This window comes from Crocodylus porosus, unplaced genomic scaffold (genome assembly GCF_001723895.1).
Source record: "Crocodylus porosus isolate Cpor-Errol unplaced genomic scaffold, CroPor_comp1, whole genome shotgun sequence".
Taxonomy (NCBI): domain Eukaryota; kingdom Metazoa; phylum Chordata; order Crocodylia; family Crocodylidae; genus Crocodylus; species Crocodylus porosus.
This window is the reverse complement of record NW_017728922.1, coordinates 9,052,588-9,073,884: the sequence shown is the minus strand read 5'-3', so window position 1 is coordinate 9,073,884 and position 21,297 is coordinate 9,052,588. Positions and strand designations below refer to the sequence as shown.

At 42.7% G+C, this 21,297-nt stretch overlaps 1 protein-coding gene across 1 annotated transcript in view; it reads left to right on the top strand.

The window, feature by feature from the left end:
- The window catches only part of PTPRT (protein tyrosine phosphatase, receptor type T), a 587,995-nt gene that overhangs the window by 452,638 nt on the left and 114,060 nt on the right, over window positions 1-21,297 (top strand). The window contains exon 13 of the mRNA XM_019539805.1: window positions 9,459-9,495. Within this exon, the coding sequence (XP_019395350.1) occupies window positions 9,459-9,495 (37 nt within the window). The remainder of the gene's footprint in view (window positions 1-9,458; window positions 9,496-21,297) is intronic.

Sequence of the window (21,297 nt, the reverse complement as noted above, 5' to 3'; positions counted from 1 at the left end):
TTGGTGATCTCTCCCTGTTTCCACTTTTTATGTGCTCCCCTTTTGGCCCTTAGTCTGCCCAGGATTTCTCTGGTCAGCCAGGGAAGCCTCCTGGCCCCTTTCCCTCTTTTACCTCGCACGGGGATCGTCTCGCTTTGTGCGAGAAGGATAGCTTCTTTAAGGCATTCTTTGTCATTCAGGTAGTCAGTTGATATGTGCTATATGTTTTTGCCATGCTGCCATAGATGCTGGGGGGGGCGGTTATGTCCATGCAGCATGAGTGATTTTGTCTCTAGAAGCTATTCTTTACCTTACATCAATTCTCAACCCATTGGAACATGCAGGGCCTAATGACTTTTCTCTTCTCAGAAGGTGAGGTGAGGACAAGCCAGAATTATCATGCTAGTGTTACTCCCTTCCATCTCCCAATGGTTACCATTGGTGTTGGCCATGGCAAAACCGGTCAAAAGTGCTTTGCCAGACATCATTGGCTTCTGAGCCATCTTTTCCATGCACGGGTGGGGAATTTCATGGTCACAATCAAGCCAAACTAAGTGGTATCCAGTATGGACACTAAGGATTTTCAGGGTTACTGCATGCAATCACTATGCTTCACTTCTTAAAACTAAAATGAAATCTTAATTAAAGCTGTAGATTCAATATTTTGGCCACTAGACTATTTTTTCTTTGAATAGATGAATGATGGAGAGGCTTCATAATTCAATCTGACACAGTATGGGAGACAGAGGCACTGTTACTAGATCGTATAATACATGCTGGTGGTTCACCAAGTGAATGATCTTTTCTCAGGTCATAAGTATGAAGAATGTCATCTTCTCAGATAGTGAAAATACAATTTTTGAAGGAATGATGGGCTATACAGAATCTCATTGATTTCCCCCTGCTCCTCAGGTCCAATAACTTTTTCTGCAGGTATGCTCATGCAGTTCATTATCTCAAGAAGATCTCAGGCTGGATTGCTACACACTAACAGAGTCTAATCACACTAAAACATGTTCCTCTACTCCTGGAAGATTTTAGGGGCAGAAGCAGCTATGCCAGCACTTAAGGTGACATTCACTCCCATTGAGATGACAAAAAGTCAATGGAACACTTAAATCCTGCTTTTGCATTATTTTGAGAGTATAAATGGCATCTAGGCCTGACATAGTTCTTTTGCTCAGGGTTGCATTTCACCCTTAAAGAGCTCTACAAACAAATAAATAATTTCATGTGGGCTATTCTAATATAATAAAGGGCTCAGGCCATCTGTCTGTCTGTCCATAACGCTCTTGGAGCACTCTGATTGATTACTGAAGCAACTAATCAGAGTGCTCCAAGAGCATTTTGGACAGGAGGCTGTGGCAGCAATGGTGCACTGCCATGATGGCGGGAATGGAGGGGCTAGAGCAGGGGGGCAAGGCCAGCACTGCTAGCCTCACCGCCACCCCCCCCCAGCTCCCTGGATTTGGCGGTGACAGAGCGGATGGAGTGGGAGCCACCTACCACCCTGCTCGCCTCATTTCCCTCCACACACACCCTCCAGTCCTGCTCCCTAGAGGCAGTGGCAACAGAACAGATAGAGCAAGGGGGTGAGGCCACCCACCACCCTGCTGGCCTTGCCCCCTGGAGGTGATGGTGGTGTTGGGTGCTGGAGGAGATAGTGGACCAAGCTTTGCCCCCTCCACTCCTGGGAGATGGTGGCAGGTGGCAGTGCTCCATCCTGTCCCCTCCTCTCCTCCCCCATCATTCCTGATGGGCATTTGATTAGTTACTATATAAAAGGGCTTGCTCAACTTGCAATATGTGAATCAGAACTGATGTGGCCCTGCACTAGTGTGTGTCTGTGGCACTTTCAATACAAGATTCTGTACAATAACATGTACTTTGTGCAATCCTTTTGCACAGTTCTTATGTTGTGCCCTGAACACCAGTGCAGTATTTGTGGAGACTGCTTTGCAACTATAATGAGTCCTTGTTTTCACACGTAGATAACTTTCTTGACTATTTGGGGCTGAATGTTTCTTCAGTGGCTCTCCGTATAAGGAGCTTTTTGTTAGGTTAGGCAAAACCTTTTAAACTGTACACAAGGTATGAGAGAGGTGGCAGCAAATACACATTCATGAATAAATGAAGTATTTGTAACTTTATTTTATTAAAGGGAATAAGAAAAGAGTGATATGAAAAAAGGGAAGCAGAGATTTGATTTCATTTATAGTCCTTGTTGTACAAGTATTTGCAAGAGCAGGACATAAAATGAATTTATACAAATAACTGATTCAGTTTTCATGTTATAATTAAGCATGTGGGTAAAGCTCTCCAAGATTGGGGCCCAAATTTGTAAAGAAAGTAGGTGGAGAGGATAAGTTATTTCTGAGGATGCTCAATTACTATTTATTAGAATTGTAACAATCTAATAAAGCTCTGCCTATTTAATAGGCTCAGGAGCTGACAACAATTTATTCTCTCTGAGAGAAATGGTAGAAATATGTACTGAAGCAGAGCAGAATAGCTCTAATATTAGAAGAAGGAAAATATGTGGATATAAAAAGATGCTGGTTGAAGGTGTGCCCCTATTTTTATGTCTGCAGTCTGTACATTCTTAAGCTGTTATTTTAAAAGGGATAAAAAAAAATCATCAGTTTGCCCTTTTCTGTTGTGAAGATGCAGTTGTCAGACTAAACATATGTCCTGCTGCCCTGATAACCCCTTTCTGCAGAAAACTGTCCCTGTCCAAACATTAGCAGCAGATGAGAGCAGAGCTTGCCTCTTCATCATCCAGGGGCACTTCAGGGAGATGTGAACTTAAAAACCTAAATGGAACCATTTACAAGATAATAGTTAGTCAGGTCAATTTTCTTCTTCTGAAAGAAGAAGGAAAGGGAAAGGAAAGGGAATGGGTGCAGGGACAGTGACAAGGAAGCTGAATGCAAAAAAGGGTATTAATATCCGTGATCACAGTTAACACGATAAAAACTAGAAAATTCACAACAGAATTAGCTCAGTGCAGTTGCACAGATGTTTTTTAGTATTTCCTAATCTTGAGTTTCTGGTGAATATGTGTATTTTAGTGTATTATTGCACGCATTATAAAATATCCATAATGAACACAGTCAAATTAACACTGCTGCTGAAACCTTGATGTGATGGGTTGGCGACCCCAGGGCCAAGTCTCACATCAGCCCACCCACCTGTCTAGTGCAGTCTGCCCGGTCTCTCCTGCCACAAGTTGATGTAATAACTTGATACAGTAAGCAGGACGAGGCCCATAACTGCCCCAATGCCAGGGGAGCACCATCCAGAGCTCCGTACCTCCCCTATACTATGCCTTGCAGGTGGCATCCAGGATTGTAATAACTCTGGCTAGAGGCCAGGTCAAATTCTGCCCCTTGTTGGGCCTCTAACATTCTGCCCTTCTCAGGCCTCATACATATTGTCCCCTCTCACAGGGCCTCTTCTACTCCACCCCCCTTCTCACAGGGCCCCTTTCAAGCTGCCCCTCACTGGGCCTCACACATCCTGCCCTACTCTGCGCAGCTTGTGGCGAGCCAGTAGGGGGCGCTCCTGTGTTAAGCCACCCACCTCACTGCGCCCGACCACCTTCTAGGCTCCAAGTGTCTCCCTAGGGGTGTCTCGCATCCAGCTGACCCCCTTCCTGGAGCACACTCGCTAGCCTGGGGGTAACGTAAGCTGCCACCACCCTGAGAAGGGACTCTCTCAGCCCTGTGTCCTCGGGGAAACACAGGCCTAATAGTCCAATGGGTACTCAACCCAGTACAAGCACTTGGGGCACTTCCCAAGTTGGGGGCCAAAAAGGAAAGTCCCTCTTAGTCCACAGAGGTAAGGGGCCTCTTAAGCATTATTTAGACCCACCCCTCAATAAGTCTCCTACACCAGTCACAAAGGAGAACTTTATTGATTACAGGGGGTAGGGTGAAAATAGGGTTCAATATCATAGAAATCCCATAGAGCAAAACAGTCTGTCTGAGGTAGCCTTTTGATCATGCATCCGAGTTACTGCCAGCTATATATCTAACCAGATGTTGAGTAGCTTACTCACAATCATTATCCAGAGGCTGTTGGAGATTCCCTCTGGAGGCAGGCCATTCCTAGCTCATGAGCTATGGGGGAGAGAGCCAGTTTCAGATGGTCAAGCTCCTCTCTAAGTCTGAGTCCCCCACATGGCTGCTGCCCCCTCCTCCTGGGCAGTTTTAACTTATATAGTCCCTGTGACCTCATTCACCTGGTCCAATGGAGGCCAGCACCCGTTGGCCAACCAATTTGAAATACATCACTAGTTGCCGGGCAGGCTCTAGCCCACCAGGTAGAAGCCCCTCACCCAGGTAGCCGATACCAGTCAGGCAGGCAAAGGGAGCAGGTTTCCCCCCTCCCTCAGGAATGTATCCATCTCAGGTTACCTAAAGAGATAGGGTAAAGGTATGTCTCCTCTGCTGGGCCCATCCTAATCCAATTGTCACAGAGCAGAGATTTTGGGGAGAAACAAAGGTGGCTTCCTGCCACACAGCTCTTTGGGTCCCCCTTGGGCCCTAATCTACATGGCCCTTCAGGCTTCTTCACTCATGCACTCTAGCCAGAACACATGCTGCCCTACTCTGTGTGGCCACCAGCTTTCTGCCCCACATTGGGATGAACTCAGCCATCAGCCCCTCTCCACTTCACTCTGCCCCCTTCCTGGGGCCACCGGAGTGAGTCTCTCTCATTTGGCTTGTCCCAAGCCCTCCTCTCTGCAGGCTACAGGCCCTCAGCCCATGGGGCTCAGGTATCCAGAGATGTGCTTGCCTCCCCATCTGCTCTCTAAGTGACCCACCAGATGGTGGGGGATGGGGTTAAGGTACCCCTACCTGCCTTTCACCAGGGAGGTAACTGGCCTGGAATTTCTTGGAGACTCTCTCACCACAAGGAGTACCACCAGGGCACTCTTCCCAAGCAGGGTGCAATTTCCAGTCATACCCAGGACTAGGACCAGGACCAGGACCCTCCTGCCCTTACCTCCAAAGTGTTCCTGAGCAGCCAGTCAGGCAGGTACTATCTTTCTGGCTTTCAGCAGCAGACTGTTGGCTCATCCCTAAGGGCCTGAGCTAAAATGGAGTCTGCTCAGCGCTCTCCTTCAATCACAGAGCCCTCACAGGGTCATGTGACCACCTCATCAGAGCTGATCTACACCTGCTGCCACGGAAAGACGTTAAAGTGGCAAATGCCAAAGGTGGTCTGCTATACTTGACTTAGGCATTTGGGGGAACTTTAACCTTCTGGCTGTGTAGCATTTTGTAATTAGCATAATCAAACTGTACTTTACATACAAAATACAAGTCTATCTGAGAGTGTTTAAGATTTTTAAAAATATGAATTAAGCATCACAACATGTCTGTTAGATTATGAAATAAATTAACTGATTATCTAAGTGGCTCCAGAACATATTCAAACTTCAGGGGATTCACCTTTCGAAAAAATATTATTTTTTTAAATACATTTTTTCCTGTGTAGTCATTTTTATTGTGAATTGTAAGCTACTTAGGTAACTGGGCTTTGCCTGTATTAATTAGTCCCACCTAGTATGGGCTAAACTGAAACACGGGGGACTACAGTGATTTCTCCATGTTTATACTAAAAGTTTTGGTGAAAGACAAATAGAGGCAGAAAATGGTAGGGTTTTTAAAGGACAGCTTTAACCCTCCCCCCCCCCCGCACACACACACACCCTCTCCCTTTTACCTGTACAGAGGAAAGACTTTGATAAACTGAATTTTCTCTGGGGAAAAGTCATCAACATGATCAAAGAAAACATCAAAACACTGATTTCTTATTAATAGAATGTAAGACAACATTGTTGCCTTGCCTTAATCATCAGGGATCCGGGTTTTCCATTTGCGAGGAAAAACATGGATTTTCTCTTCTGAAGGAGAAAAACATGGATTTTATTCTTTAAAGGAGAAAAATTGAGAAAAAAATTGGGTTTCCCTCTGTAGGCTGGCTGAGTTCCAGCCTGCAAGGGGCTGCTTGGGGTTGGGGGAGCAGGGCACAGGGGAGCAGTAGGGCACCCCAAGCACATGTGCACCCATACATGTACATGGCAGCCAGTCAGGGTGGTGGAGAGCAGGTCCCACAGCTCCCTTCAAGTACAACTATGGGGGTGGGGGGAGGGGGAAGTTGACACAGGTGACATGGGAGTGGGCAAGGGGGCACAGGTGATATGGCAGGGCATGGGGGTGAGGGGAGTGAAAGTGCACCCCTCCGCTCCAGATTTCTGTGTCCACAGTGGGATATGGGGCTGCAGCCAGGCTGGACCAGCTCTGAGCAGGAGCCCCCTCTGCAGCCGGTGGGTAGGACCTGGCACATGAGGCAGTGCTGTGTTGCCAGGGTCGGCTAAGGTGAGGTGCCCCCTGCCCATCCAGTAGCAGCAGGGAGCACAACTCTATGCTACTACTGCTGCCACACCTCACCTTGGCACTTGTGGCAGCGCAGCACTTCCTCCCATACCAGGTCCCACTCACTGGGCTGCGGAAGTGGCTCCTACCTGGAGCTGCTCTGGCCAGGCTGCAGCCCCACATCCCATGCCCCACTGTGGTTGCATAAATCTGGGGGAGCACCTGCCCCTGGGGTGCATCACCTGAGCCCGCAACTCCCTTTCCCCACACACCCACCACCTTCCTCACACTCTGTGGAGCTGGGGCCTGGGGGCAGCAGATAGTGGATTGGGAATGAGAGGCCCTAGCAGAGCTGGGGAAGCTGGGGGTCAAGAGCGAGGAGCACTGGCAGGACCAGGGGGCTGGGCATCAGGAGTGAGGGGCATTGGCAGAGATGGGAGGGGGGCTGTGGCTTGGGAGTGAGGGGCAGGGCACTGACATATCAGGGCTGCTCAGTGCCACAAAGCAGCGGGTGGGGACAACCACAGCCTGATCTACATCCTGGTGAGCAAAGGGGATAGGGGGAGCTCTGATTTACCGTGATAAAAAAACCAAAATCAAATGCCAAAATATAAAGATATTTAGAATTTGTTTTGTTATAATGACTGAGGCACTGTTAGGCTTCCAAACTGCTTTAAAATGGTAAATATATCAATAAAACATTGTGTTCAACTGATACCTGTATCTATAGTACTGTTTCATTTTAATCACAGAAAACCACAGGTTTTGAGATTTTATATCAGAGAATTTGGGATTTTTAAATGGAGAAATCCAGGCTGTCTACTAATCGGAAATTGAGATCAAGTTCTCCATTTTAGCCAATAAACTCCATCATCTACGTGAATTGTTCTCCCTGGTGGCTTTTGCACTTCCTTCCATAAAGGAAGTATTTTAAATGCATTTCTGAAGTCCAGATGTCTTGTTCTTGGAGTGATTGATTTCCTTTCCTTTCGGCAGTGCCAAAGCACTGTCTTTTAATAATTGCAGTTGTCTGCATTAAATACAGCAATTAGTAGATGTAAATGCAAATAGAACACACTGTATCCTGTCTTCTCAAATTACCCTGTGTCAGGAATATGCACATGCTCAATTGAGATCAGTTACAGCATCATTAACAGAATTTTCTTTTTGTTTTCTCACCTATACTTTTATTAACATTGACTAATTTCTCCAGCCTTCTGTTCCATGTTGCAGCTAACAAGAATCTATGGAAGTAGGAGAAGATTTTCCAAGACCAAACGTGGGATTTTATATGTTAAAGTGCCTTGCAAATTTTGACCTGCAAAAATGCTACCCTGATGTTTTGCGTGTCATGTCCGTAGATGCCTTTCCACTGATTGCATTTGCTCAGTTCAGAGTTTGCAACAAGATTCCCATTTATTGTGACTTTCAGCATAACATGCTGAGGCTGTTCTCTGGTAATAAAGCTGTGTCCTTTCTGCTTCATATATCATCACTGACAGTAAAGGTACTGAGATGGTGCAATACTTGGCAATTCTAGCAGATAATGCATGAAGTAGAAGTGCATGCAGCTCTCCCTTCTGCAGTTCTATTGGCTCTGCAGTGCTGAGTTGCACACATTTTTTTTTTAAGGTCCAGTGAACCAAGTAGAATGTGACTCATATTCACAAGAATAAACTGTGCTGCAGGCCTTCATGGAAGAAAGCATGGATGGGATGATGTGATAGCCTGTGATAACAAACCTGAAAGCAGGCAACTGGACTAGATGAAACAAGAGATCCTCTCTAGTGTTCTGGTCCAATGTATTACAGAAAGCCCAGTTGCTTCCAGCACACACACAATACTATCTGGATCACCCCACTGACAATCATGGGGAGGGATCAATGTCCTGCTTCCACCCACACCACATGAGCAAGGTGCGCATGGAAGGGAGATGGGGGAACTGCCCCTTTGCTTCCCAAATAGAGAGAATATCGTCGTCTCTTGTCTGTTGTACAAAATACATATTGGTACCAAGCAAACTTTCCACACAGTCTGCCTACACCTATGCCAGGGCCACTGCTAGTCTGTCCAACATAAAGCAGTTCTTCTGTAAGCACAAAGTCACCCTTTAAAAATGTGTGTATCATTGCTGGTGTCAGTTGTTCAGCAGCACAATTCCACTGTCATTTGCAGTACATACAATGTTTGTATTAATGCAACATTGTTATATGTTGTAATTTATGCCATATTCATTACACTTGAGATGTGTGAAAGATCTTACAAAGACATAAATGTTAAGAAAGCCCAGCAGCAAATTATAGCCTGACAAAATCATTTTTAAACACGGCGACATTTTAGGGTTTGGATAGCATCCGTGTGCAGTACAAGCATAATCTGTGCAGATAATTAATGTAGAATGAGGAATTCAGGACACTGAAGATAACAGAAAGGGGCTGGGAAGGCATCTGAGTTTTTGCTTTTAGTAAAGCCAAATTCAGTACTGTAGCTCAGTTTTAAGCTCTTCTTTTTTTCTTCTTGTTTTAATCCAAACTTTCAGAATCTAAGGTGGATCAGATAAAAGGTTTGGGATTTTTCCCAGCTCTGTAATGAATAAACTAAGGTAGTCTGATTTAAGTATTCCTTATTTGACAGAACTGGTCATATGGCATGCTGTTTCACACACAAACTGGATATGCAAACAGACATGTAGAACCCCGTTTGCCATATGTGTATGTAAATACCTAATTTGCAAGAATCACAACAATGATGTACAATTGCATGCACTTTTGACTCTGCATTTCTCTGCCTCTTACAAAATAGGTCATTAAACTGGTAAATGCTATTAGTTAATCAACCACTTATGTGGACAATTTCTGTCACATAGCAGCAGAGGAAAAATTGTGAATGTGTTGTCATTGTAACTCCCTAACAACTAGAGAAACATCTGTAAGCAAGTGTGTTAATATTGAGTATTTAATGAAAAGGAAAGAGTTGGCAGTATTTTCTGAGATGAAGTGGAAGAAAAATGATACTTTAACTAACAGATTAATGTCTTGCAAATGGACAGTTAACAAAGCACCCTGACATTCTCCTATATTTTGATGTTTTCAGGAGACCAAAATCAACTGTGTTCGACTGGCGACAAAAGGTATGTGAGTTTCTCTCTCCCTGGTTATTAGTATGATGCCAATAAGGTAAAAGCTACCATGATGACACAACATAATTGCAGTGACCACTGAAAGCCATGGGCCTTTCTTAAAGCAGGTCTGGACTGGCCAGGCCAAATCCCATTTCCACAATCACCTGCTATGGCCTTTGCAAGTATTTAAGGCATTGTTGGAACAGGAATCCCCACCCCCCCCAACCCCTTCTTCTTGTTAACTTATTTCCCTCTGCAAGTATTTGCAGTACATAAGTGAAAGAAGATTTATCACAAAGCTGGAATTTGAGCATGTAAAAATCCCAACTTTAAACACAGGGTCCAGCTCCAGAGTTTCTGCTTTCACGGGTATGAGCTCAGAATAGATTCAGTAATAGCTTTGAGCAAATGTCAGGTAGCAGGTGAATTGATAAGAATGCACTGGCAATGTATGATTAAGAATAACACTTCTCATCCCTGAATCCCCAGAGTAGAACTCTGAGGAACCTTTCATCCCAGTGTCTGGGTTGCTCTTCAGGTTATGGAACTGCTCATAACTTGACTGATGATGTAATAATCAACTCAAGGGTTAATTTGCAAACAAAAGTGGGAAGAAAGCAATTTATTTGCAACAAAAATAGAAGAGTAGTTTGGAAAAGACATAGCACCAAGGAGCTATGAAACATCAGTTGACAGGTACCTAATATGAGAAGGTTATCAGGTCATCAGATTCTTTGGCATGGGAATGGAGGAGTTAAGATAGTCAGTGTAGTAGTTTCGGGATCACAGTAGTTTGGATAAGAGGCAGTTCTGTACAACCTCAAGAACTGCGTTGGCCAGAGCCTGGTGCTGGAAACATCTTGTGTCACCATTGTGACCCAAAGACAATAAGCCATTTCTTCCCTCTTTTCCTTTCTTATGTGGCTCCATTTCTCTGTAATGCTCCCACACCATATCATTGCTTTCCTCTTTAGACATTCCTCATCAAATCATCATCTTAAGTTATTATTATCTGAGTTCAAACATTTTGTGCATCTTGACTCTCCCCTCCCTCCACCTGACTTTACCCAAATCCTGAGTTATATGCCCATTTCAGAAACATTGTTTTAGCTTTCTACTGGTAGAGATAGGCTCAGATGAGAAACATGATAGGTATGGATGAGAGAAGTCGGGGTAAAACTAGAATACACACAAAATGTTGTCCCAAATGTGACTGAAGCGGGAGAGTGGTCTCTTCTCAGGGGTGTAAAATTTGATAACTTAATTTTTCAAGAGCTGTAGGAGTTTTGTTTTGTTATTTCTTTCACCTCTAAATCCTATTTCTAGGACTGGGTGTGGAGATGCACTCTGTCTCTCTCTAGATCTTTAGATGGACATTGCTTTTGCTATACATATAGGCAAATGTCTTGTTTCTTTATAATTTGCTTTTGGGGGGGTTGCTTTTGCTTTGTCTCTAGTGCAATACATTTTTTGCATATGTGACATTTTCCTCTTTTTCTGGATAAATTTCTACAGTATAAGTTTGAGCAAATGCTCATAAAGCAGGGTGCAAGTATTAAGATACTTCTGGGGTAACTTTTATGCCAACTTATTTGGTCTATAAAATCATAGAAAAGTAGGGTTGGAAAGGACCTCAGGAGGTCATCCAATCCAACCCCTGCTCAAAGTACAACCAATATGAAGGTACAGTATTCAGTTTTAATTAGGATGCCTGGGGATCAATCGATCAACATTCTCAGTGAAACAACACAACTTTGTTATATTCTACAGATGGCACTTCTAGAGCTGGCAGTAGAAAAAGGGTTTGCACCCAGGTTGAGGAAAGAGCAAAATGTTCCCTTCCTCTGTTTGGAAATCCCTTTTAAGATATGCCTATATTATGAGGCTAAGTTGTAATCTCCATTTAAGTCAGCAGAGCCATGCCATTGTGAGAGAGCCAGGGCCTCATGCTTCTAAACATGTTAGGCCTATATATGCTACTTGCAAATGTGGAGATTTATTTACACAACTGCGGTACTGTAACTGTAATCAGGGAGAGGGAAGGGGAATTTACCCTGTTAGGACTGGGTCATCTTACTCTATGTATATATTCCCCATATGTCTTCTATTTATATTGATTCATTATACTTCTATTGATGTTATCAGCTTTGGAGGGTAAGACAGAATCAGTGAGGTCCCATCTCGTCTTGATGGGTACCATCATCAAAGCTATCAGCTAATATGTGACTGCAGTGTCTTTACAAGCAGACATGTCAAGAAGCAGAAAGAGCAAAGCTTTCAGATTCTGCACTGGGCTTGCAGCATTGACAGTTGGAAAGTTCCACATTTTACTTGCACCATAGATTGAGCATATCTTGGTTTTGGAGTTGACAAAAAATAAAGCTCCTTTCAGTCTATTAGTTGCTGCTGTTCATTTATACACATTTGATGCCAGGTTAAGTCTGTCAAATTATTCCTGATTTACATTGGTGAAACTGAGATTAGAATTCAGCTAAATTGAAATATAGGAAGTATTCTCTCATGAACTGACATATGATCAGGAGCAGTCAATGTAAAGGTGGGAATAATGAAGTGGTAAGATATGACAGGTAGTGTGTTACTGGGTGATTATAACACATTGTTGGGTGCCTTTATGAAGCACCCAGCTGAAAGCTGAATATCTTGGATTACTTGAGAAGTTCAACTCACTATTCCATTGTTACTTTTCCAGCAAGAATGGAGGAAGTTTGCTTTTGAAAGTTCACTTCTCAAACAATTGGAAGAATTACGAAATTCTAGTAGTTTTATTAGTTTAAACAAGGGAAATTGAGATGCTTCACAGTATGTTGATTTTTCCTTATTCTTTTATGATATCGTTTAGTTCTCATGTTATTATGAAAAAAATGTTCAGGGCCATTGTTCCTTTTCATTTCAATAAACTCAATTCAGGGATTCTGTACTGAGGAACGGGGTGATGTGGAGCACTGACTACCTACAGAGGGGAACCAGCTTGCAAGTAAAGGAGGTCCAGAATATCACCACTTTACTCACGTGCTGCTTTCTTCAGTTTGCTCAGGAATGCAGTCTGCCAACGTGCTAGTTTCACCTTTTGGGTGAAACTAGCCATTTCACAGATGTCCAGAATAGATCACTGCAACTCTATGTCCTAAATGATTTATGTAGTTCAAAAGCTTTATGTTAACTCGTTGCATAAGGATTGTTTTTGCCGTTTCAGAGCACCGGTTCTCATGTTGCCAGTAGCAAATTTTCTAAGGCACAGTGGGTAGAATTCCATTGTGGAAGGCAGGAGTCTTGTAGTGCATCTGTGCCAGTATCCTACCTCATGTTAGCAGCACTGGCTAGGGCAAGAGTTTGCCCTTCAAAATAAGGGGATAGAAATTAGGTTCAGACTGGGAATTGTTTTCAGCCTTAGCACTGATAGCACTGAAAGTCCATCAGAAAGCTTTATGCTTTTGTCCAGCCTCCAGTAGCCCTTTCATGTTTCACTAATACGTTTTCACCCCATAAACTAACGCCATTAGCCTTATGTATGTATGCATTTGCTTTCACTTTGATCAGTCTCAAATTCCTTTCCATTTCCAGCCAATACACATACAGGCTCCTCCTTTTTTTCCCCCATAGCAATTAAAAAAAGAAAAGGAAAATTACTTAACTATTAGTCACCTTGGATGCATATTATTAGCACAGTGCACACTTTAAATCCAAGCTTGTAATTAAACCCCAATTTACCAACACTCTGCCACACCGTATTAATTTATCCAGTTTGTTTATTAGTTTTGCCACTTAGTTTCTTTGATGACATTATTTTATTTATTTTAATCTGACCCATTTTTTTCAGCACTAATTTCCTCCCCCCGCACCTCCTCAAAACACCATATTTATATTGACACTTTATTAGAGAAAATTGCAACCTCTTGCGAAGATGGAGCAATTACCTCTTGTATTCTCAGAGTACATTAAATTAATTTCAGAACATAATTGAAACCAAAGCAGAGGGCTCATTAACGGTTCCTTATCTCCTGATATTTGGTTCCTCTCATTTCAGTCTGAGTTCTTGTAAAAAAATGCAATTTTAATCATTAAATGATACATTTTTATTTTTATTTTTATTTTTATTTATCTTTTCTTGTGCATGCTTCTCGGGAGTGGCTTTCCCTGTTCTTATCAGATTAGATAGGCAACAGGTGACCACACAATACCCACCCAGCCTGTAGAGCACAGGTGATTATCAGTTCAGGGAAAGGAAATTTCAAGCAGCTGAACAGCTTTTTGATCTTGTTTCATAATTTTGCCTCTGTGGGAAAGTTATTTTGAAGTTACTCTGAAAGTTTTCTCTTCTATATTATTTTTTTGTGCTGATAGTGAATTTAATCCTGAGTAGAGGAGCCAACACAAGGCTCCAGGAAATGTTTTGAGTCTTCCAAAAAAGCATTCAAGCAGAGGAAGGAAGTATATAGATTTTATATTGACCTGCTCCAGGTGGTGAATGCCATCTTGAGCATGCGTAGAGATGTTTTTCCTAACAGTGTATTGCAGTGTATTTAAAGTGTCCGTGGCACTTCCTGGAGTTAATGTACACACTTTTTATCTTTGGAGACCTGGGTTCCAATATTGGATATTTGGGAGGAGGGGAGAAAATCAGCCTTGATGTTACAGACTGTCTATGTGTAGAGTAATTAAGAGTTTCATACCAAAGGATTTTCAAAATCAAACCCTCACTGTGCTGTTCTTAAACTATTTCATATCACAAAAAGACATAAAATGAGAAATTTTACCACTCACTTTCAAATAGCTGTGAAGAGCTGTGTTGAGTAAGCTCAGCTAATGCTGTCTAATGCTATCTTGTGGCATGCTCCTGGTTAATTTTAGAACAGCTCAAAAACAGAAGAAGAAGCCCCATCATCTTGTGAATACACAACATCTTCCACTTTACTCAAATGCTGTGTGATGTTAGTGTGGCACTGAGTTATAATATGTGATGTCACATGTAGGGGAAAATCATTTTTCCATTTTCGAGTGAATAGAATCCTTGTAAAGAAGTTCCAGTTTCAGTGCGACGAGGTCATTCCATTTCTCCACATCCCTCCCCCCGCCCAAGTTTTATTAACCATGCAAAATGGGAGCAGCGATGAAGACTGGACAGGCAAGGTTCCAGGATGACTACAAGTGTCTGATTGCTACCCAGGCTCAGAATCATCCAGTTCAGGGTGATGTTATTTAGCCCTTTTATGCTGTATTATTTGAATGCAAGGAATTTTGGAATTGGACATCAGGGGATACTTGGAAGATTTGAGCTCGTATCAATCACTAGGGCTCATACATAAACTCAGGTTTTAAAAATGACCAATAGAATCATAGATTCATAGATGCTAGGGTTGGAAGGGGCCTCAACAGATCATCGAGTCTGATCTCCTGCCCTGAGCAGAAAGAGTGCTGGGGTCAGATGACCTCAGCCACATGCCTATCCAGCCTTCTCTTAAAGACCCCTAACGTAGGGGAGAGCGCCACCTCCCTTGGAAGCCCATTCCAAATTCTGGCCAGTGTCCACCCTTACTGTGAAGAAGTTCTTCCTGATGCCCAGCCTAAATCTGCTCTCTGTCAGTTTGTGACCATTGTTCCTTGTTACCCCAAGAGGTGCCCTGGTGAACAGAGTATCTCTGGTTCCTTGCTGCGCCCCCCTAATGAATTTGTAGGTGGCCACAAGATCACCTGTCAACCTTCTCTTGTGGAGGCTGAAGAGATTCAGGTCCCTTACTTTCTCCTTATAGGGCTTGGCCTGCAAACCCTTAACCATATGAGTGGCCCTCATCTGGACCCTCTTGAGATTATCCACATCCTTTTTAAAGTATGGCACCCAAAACTGGATGCAGTATTCCACTTGCAATCTCACCAGTGCCACGTAGAGGGGAAGTATCACCTTCTTGGTTCTATTTGTCATGCATCTGCTAATGCATGACAAAGTGCGGTTAGCTTTGCTGATGATTTTGTCACACTGATGTCTCATGTTCATCTTGGACTCCACTATGACTCCGAGATTCCTTTCCTCTTCTGTGCTGCTGAGAGGGTCATTTCCCAGCCAGTAAGCGTGCTGGATATTTTTATGCATTTGTTCTTGTTGAACTGCATCCTATTGTGTTCTGCCTGGTTTTCCAACCTGTCCAGATCCGTCTGCAATCATTCCCTACCCTCCAGTGTGTTCACTTCACCCCACAATTTAGTATCATCTGCAAACTTGAACAGATCCACATCCAATTTCTGCCCACATCCAATTCACCGATGAAGACATTGAAGAGCCAAGGACCGAGCCCTGCGGGACCATACTGCCCACATCCTTCCAGGTCAATACTAACCCATCCACCACCCCCCTTGAGCACGACCCCCAAGCCAATTTGTCACCCACTGGACTGTGTAAGTCACAACCTCTTAAGTTATTTATGAGAATAGGATGAGATACTATATCAAAGGCTTTCCTAAAAGCCAAATAAACAACATCCACCTCTATTCCTGCATCCAAGCATTTTGTGACCTGGTCATAAAAAGAAACCAGATTAGTCAGGCATGCTGACCCGCTACGAATCCATGCTGGTTGCCCTGCTGCATTGCTTTTCTGGACTCTCACAAATATGATTCTTAATAATTTTTTCAAAGACTTTTCCAAAGATAGAGCTGAGACTAACTGGTCTATAATTACTCAGATCCTCCTTCCTCCCCTTCTTGAAAATAGGGACTACATTGGCCCTTTTCCAGCCCTCTGGGACCTGACCCAAGCACCACAAATCATGTGAAATAAATATTTTTGATAAAAATAATGCTAATAAAAAGGACAATAGAAAGTCAGGGGAAAATGTACTGCAAACATTACCCTATGAACACTATTTCTTTGACTGGTCTTGTTCCTTCAATTTCATTTAAGAGGCCTCTGTTGTTTTCTGAAATATATTCTCATTTGGCAAACAGATAATGTATTCTTTAAACAGATCTAATCCCACATCAAGTCTGTTTGTTATTGCATTTTGTCTTTTGATGCACTTGAATGTTATTCTTTTGACAGATTTGTTTCATTCTATGCTATTTATTTCAAAGGGCTTCATTGCATTTCTTAGGTTAGATACATGAAAATGGCTTTTTTCTTTAACAAGTCTCTCACTCTCTCTTTGAAAAGTTATTTTTAAGTACAGGCTCTCATATCACTATAATTAAATGTTAATAACACCAGTGCTTATGTTGCTGGAAAATATTCCTCATGGGGAAAGGAAATCAGACAGACCTCTCAACATTCAGATGCCCATCTGACTAGTGTGTTCAAATTCTACTCAAATTTTGTATTTAGAATAACTGAATGGAATTAAAATATGCAGTGTGGATGAAATCCTAGCTTAATGATCTAACCTTTATTTATTGGAGAATTCAGTTTAAATGTGGGAACTTGGTTATACACTAAATGAATTTAGTAGTTTTGGTGCTTAAAAGACAACATTCTATTATACTAGACTGCTTATGCTGCTTAATACAGCTGATGGTCTCTGAGTGATAACCCCCCCTTCCCCCATAGTTTCTAGGGTCAGAAGGGACCTGAGCAGATCATCAAGTCCGACCCCCTGCCACGGCAGGAAAGAGTATTGGGGTCAAACAACCCCAGCAAGGTGTTCATGTAGCCTCCTCTTAAAGACCCCCAGGGTAGGAGCCTCCTTCTGCCACCCCACCTGGAATAGCCTGGAGATGTAAGAAATATATAGGAGGTACAGTATTTAGGGATAGACTTTTTAATGTATTTGGCAGAAGTATTTTGAAGACACTAGCTCTCACCTCAGTGATGCAATCCTTCCTCACACAACTGGCTGATTAGAGAAAGGATGGGCATGGGCTTTTCTCTGTGGCAGTAGGAGACAGAACAAAGAGCAAAGGCCTTGAGCTGCAGCAGGAGGAAATTTAGATTAGAGATTAGAAGGAACATTCTGACTATGAGGGCGGTCAAGCCTTGGAACAGGCTACTATGAAGTTGTAGGATCTTCATCCTTGTAAATTTTAAAGAGCAAGTTGGACAGACACTTGACTGAGATGGTTTAGTCAGGGATGATCCTGTCTTGAGCAGGGGGCTGGACTAGATGACCTCATGAGGCCCCTTCCAGCCCTACTTTCTGATGATACTATAAATAGCCAGGGGCATTCGTTGGACCAATACCCCAAGGAATGCCATAATTTTGGAACTTGCTATGATAGTCTCTCCACCAAAAAATACTGAAAGGATGTGAGAGGCAGCAGAGTAGAACTGATTAGAATCATGCAAGCTGAATTCTCCTAAAATAAAAAGTAGTGGGATGAATGAAGAAGAAGGATGACAATAAGGTTTCAAAGTCAGAAAGGAAATTGGAAGCCAAACCAGGGTAGAGTATTGGCAGGGGCGTGGGGCATACTATATAACACCGTATACTTCAAAATTAGGAGAGAACGAGAGGAGTAAGAGGGAAGGAGAGTTGTCTAATACCGTTCTATAGTCTTTTGGGTGAAGCCTGGAACAGCAAGTGTGAGCAAAGGTAAGAGCAGTTGCAGCTGAAGAACAGAAAGAGAGTACCAAGTTGCAGAGGTTAAAGCTGTGAATTGGAGTGTCATATGTTCATAATTCTGATAGTCTCCCACCAGTGTATGGGGTTGTAAGTTTTCCCCATCTTTTCCCTATAGATGGAAATTATTTTGTTGGGTTTGCATGTATTGATTGTTGTTCATCCTCCCTAGATTTCTTTAAAAGGTTTTCATTAATACATTATCATTGTTGATGTCCTTAAACAGCACTTCCAAAGGCATGACAAACCCAAGGCTATTATTAATACATCATGCCTCTGTTTCCTTAAATAGGTTTCTCAATGAGCCCACATTCAGAAATGGACAGGATTATTATTAATACGTTAAAGTTCTCAATTTCCTTCAGGGATACCATCCTATAATGGCAATAAAATGTTTATAAATGTTACGAGAGAGGTAAGTATGCAATAGGCCATTACATACTCTTGAGGCTTATCCAGACGAGCCCACATGTGCCTCTTGCTGCACCTTAAAGCTGTTTAGACATGGCAAGTGGCACCCTGGGAACAAAAAAAAAATGTTCCCTGCACTGCATATTTGCAGTACAGGCTCAAATTTTGAAACCTGGATATCCAGGTATATATATATTACAAAAAAAAAAAAAAACCAACACAGAAAAAAAGCAGGGGAGGGCATGGTCCAGGACGATACCCTGAGGTGATCAGAGGCTCGGGTCCTCCAGACAGATGCTCTGGTAGCCAGCCAAAGCGTCTCTATGGCTGCTTCTTGTCCTCATACTGCAGAACGCTGAAGCTTGTGCAGGGCAAGGAGTGGTGCAGGCTACAGGGCCCTGGACCTGGGCTCCATCCCAAGGTTAGTAGAGACCGGGGTGGAGAGGACTGAAGCTGGGGCTGTGTGGATGCAGGGGACTGGCAGGGAGGGGAACTGTCGGGGGATTCAAAAATACAAGAAAATAAAAGCCTTCATTTGGGTCCTGTTTGCAAGAGTGACAGGCAAAGGCTAGGAAGTTTCTCACTTTACCACAGATCCACCCATTTTGTGCTAGGAATTCAGCACACCCAGTGTATGTTGTTAGGCTACCTAGTATAGTCCACATAGTAGACCATAATGGTTCTCCTTTCTTTCACCGATCATTCAGCGGATTTCAGTGAAGATGAATTTATATTTGCCTAGACAACTGTGGCTGTCTGGGCTGGAAAGATGGCCTTGTTTCACTGTTTGATGGGAACTTGTTGCTGTGAAGATTGATTAGTTTCTATTAGTATAGCATGCTGTATTTAGTTTACTATGGTAAGTTTTATAGCATTTAATCATGCTATAAAACACCTGCAGTTCTCTATCCCATATCACTCAAAAGCTTTTGTGCTTCTCCCCACCCATTCCAGTCAGAAGCATGCACACATATAGAAATTAGGTCCTTTTTTTAAATTTAGGTTTGTGATGTTGAGGAGAGGATGTTTACTTTCCCCCCATTCTTACAACTTATAACTGGTAATACCTTCTATGTGAACAAGGAGGTATAATGGGAAAATGCTGTCTTAACTACAGCGTCATTTGCAGTCATTTACTGTTGTACTTTAATATTATTATCATCATCATTACCTATATTTCTCCCATCCAAGTAAACACAATAAACTTTTCCACCCTTGAGGCTATACATCTGCTGTTAGCAAAAATTAAATGTTTCTGGTGGGGGGAACTGAGAGAGAGAGGAAAAGTCTCCACTGTGAATTTGACTGAAATCTCAAAAATCAATGATTCTCTACTGTTTTTATTACTATTATTCTCACTCAGTTTAGTAGCACTGATCTTAACTCCTCACTGTATTTACTTTCATCTACCCACTAATTCTACCTGTGCACTTGATAATCCCTTATAGAGTCCCACATTTCTCTTCCCTACACCTTCCTTTGGGTAGTACTGTTCTTATAATGTGCTGCTGGTTGCTTCTTTTTTCTCCAAAATTAAAACGTGTCTCAAAGGTTTTGCTTCTTGGCAGTGGGCTAGTCCAGTGTGGGCCATTTTTGGCATGTGTGCCAGAAACTAGCTCCACTCCCCCATCCTCTGCCACCATCCTCCCTGAGTGCCTATTTAATCTCTTTCCCCTGCCGAATCCACCACTTTGCTTTCTGCTTCCTGTCTTATCTGCTGCTCTGCTTTCTGCCCCCTGGCCCAACTCCCACTGAGCTGCCTGCTCCCTTCACACGCCCCATCTGCCATGTACCGCAGAGGCTGACCAGGCCACTTGGGGTACACATGCCTTAGGCTGCCCAGCTCTGAACCAGTTTTTCATTTTTAGCTTTTCCTTTTAGTGAAATTAGGGCAAATGGAGATTATATTCCTCAGTAGACAGGGACAAAAATTACTTTGGATGATGTATCATGTTTGTTGGGTTTTTTGGTACCAAAAGAATGGTTCTACCCATCCTTGTACAACCATCTTTTCCATGTGTAATTACTCACCTATGCCTTTATGATTGCATTGCAGCCACCCTATTCAAAATAAATGTGTAAATATCAGCAGCCTTTTCTTAACTCCCTATACTTGATCACCATTTTTCTAAGGGTGTCTTTCATGTGCATCATTATCTTCATGGAAGGTACTTTTTTACTTGAATCTCCTTGTTTCTAAATTGTATTTCTGCCCTTAAATCCTCCAGCTTGAAAGGTGGAGTTGATGTCTTTTCAAACAAAAAATATTTCCACTTCTTGCATGGGTGGTCACCATACAGCTATTCTTGCACCTAACTTATGCTCCTCTCTTTCTGTGACCTGCTTCGGTTTTTGCTAGCAAACTTTGAATGCCTGCTTGGCATGATGAAATTGGCACAGGATTTCAGTCCAGTTATCTGTGTTCAGGGCCCTTCTTTTGTATGTTTGTGTGGCCCAAGGCAGGGTGTCTTCATGCTCTCAGCTTTATTTCTGTAAAATAGAGATAAAATAATTGCTTCATTCTGTTGCATGAATCCTCTGAGGTTAATGTATATATAAACAACATTTTCAACACAAAAAGTCAAGGTCATAATTCCTCTCAATGCCAGAGGCCCATAAGGCTAGTGTAGCCTTAATAGTTTCTGTAACCAATGGCATACAAAAGAACAATGTAGCCTTTGATTCCCAAGACTGAATGACCAAGTATGCATTTGCAGCCAAGTCAACTCACACCTCTGGAATACTAACATGACACCTTAACAGCTCTACCACTGTGCAGTATGAATGTATCAAGTGCAAAATATTAATCCTTACTAGGATTTGGGTCATTTTATTTCAG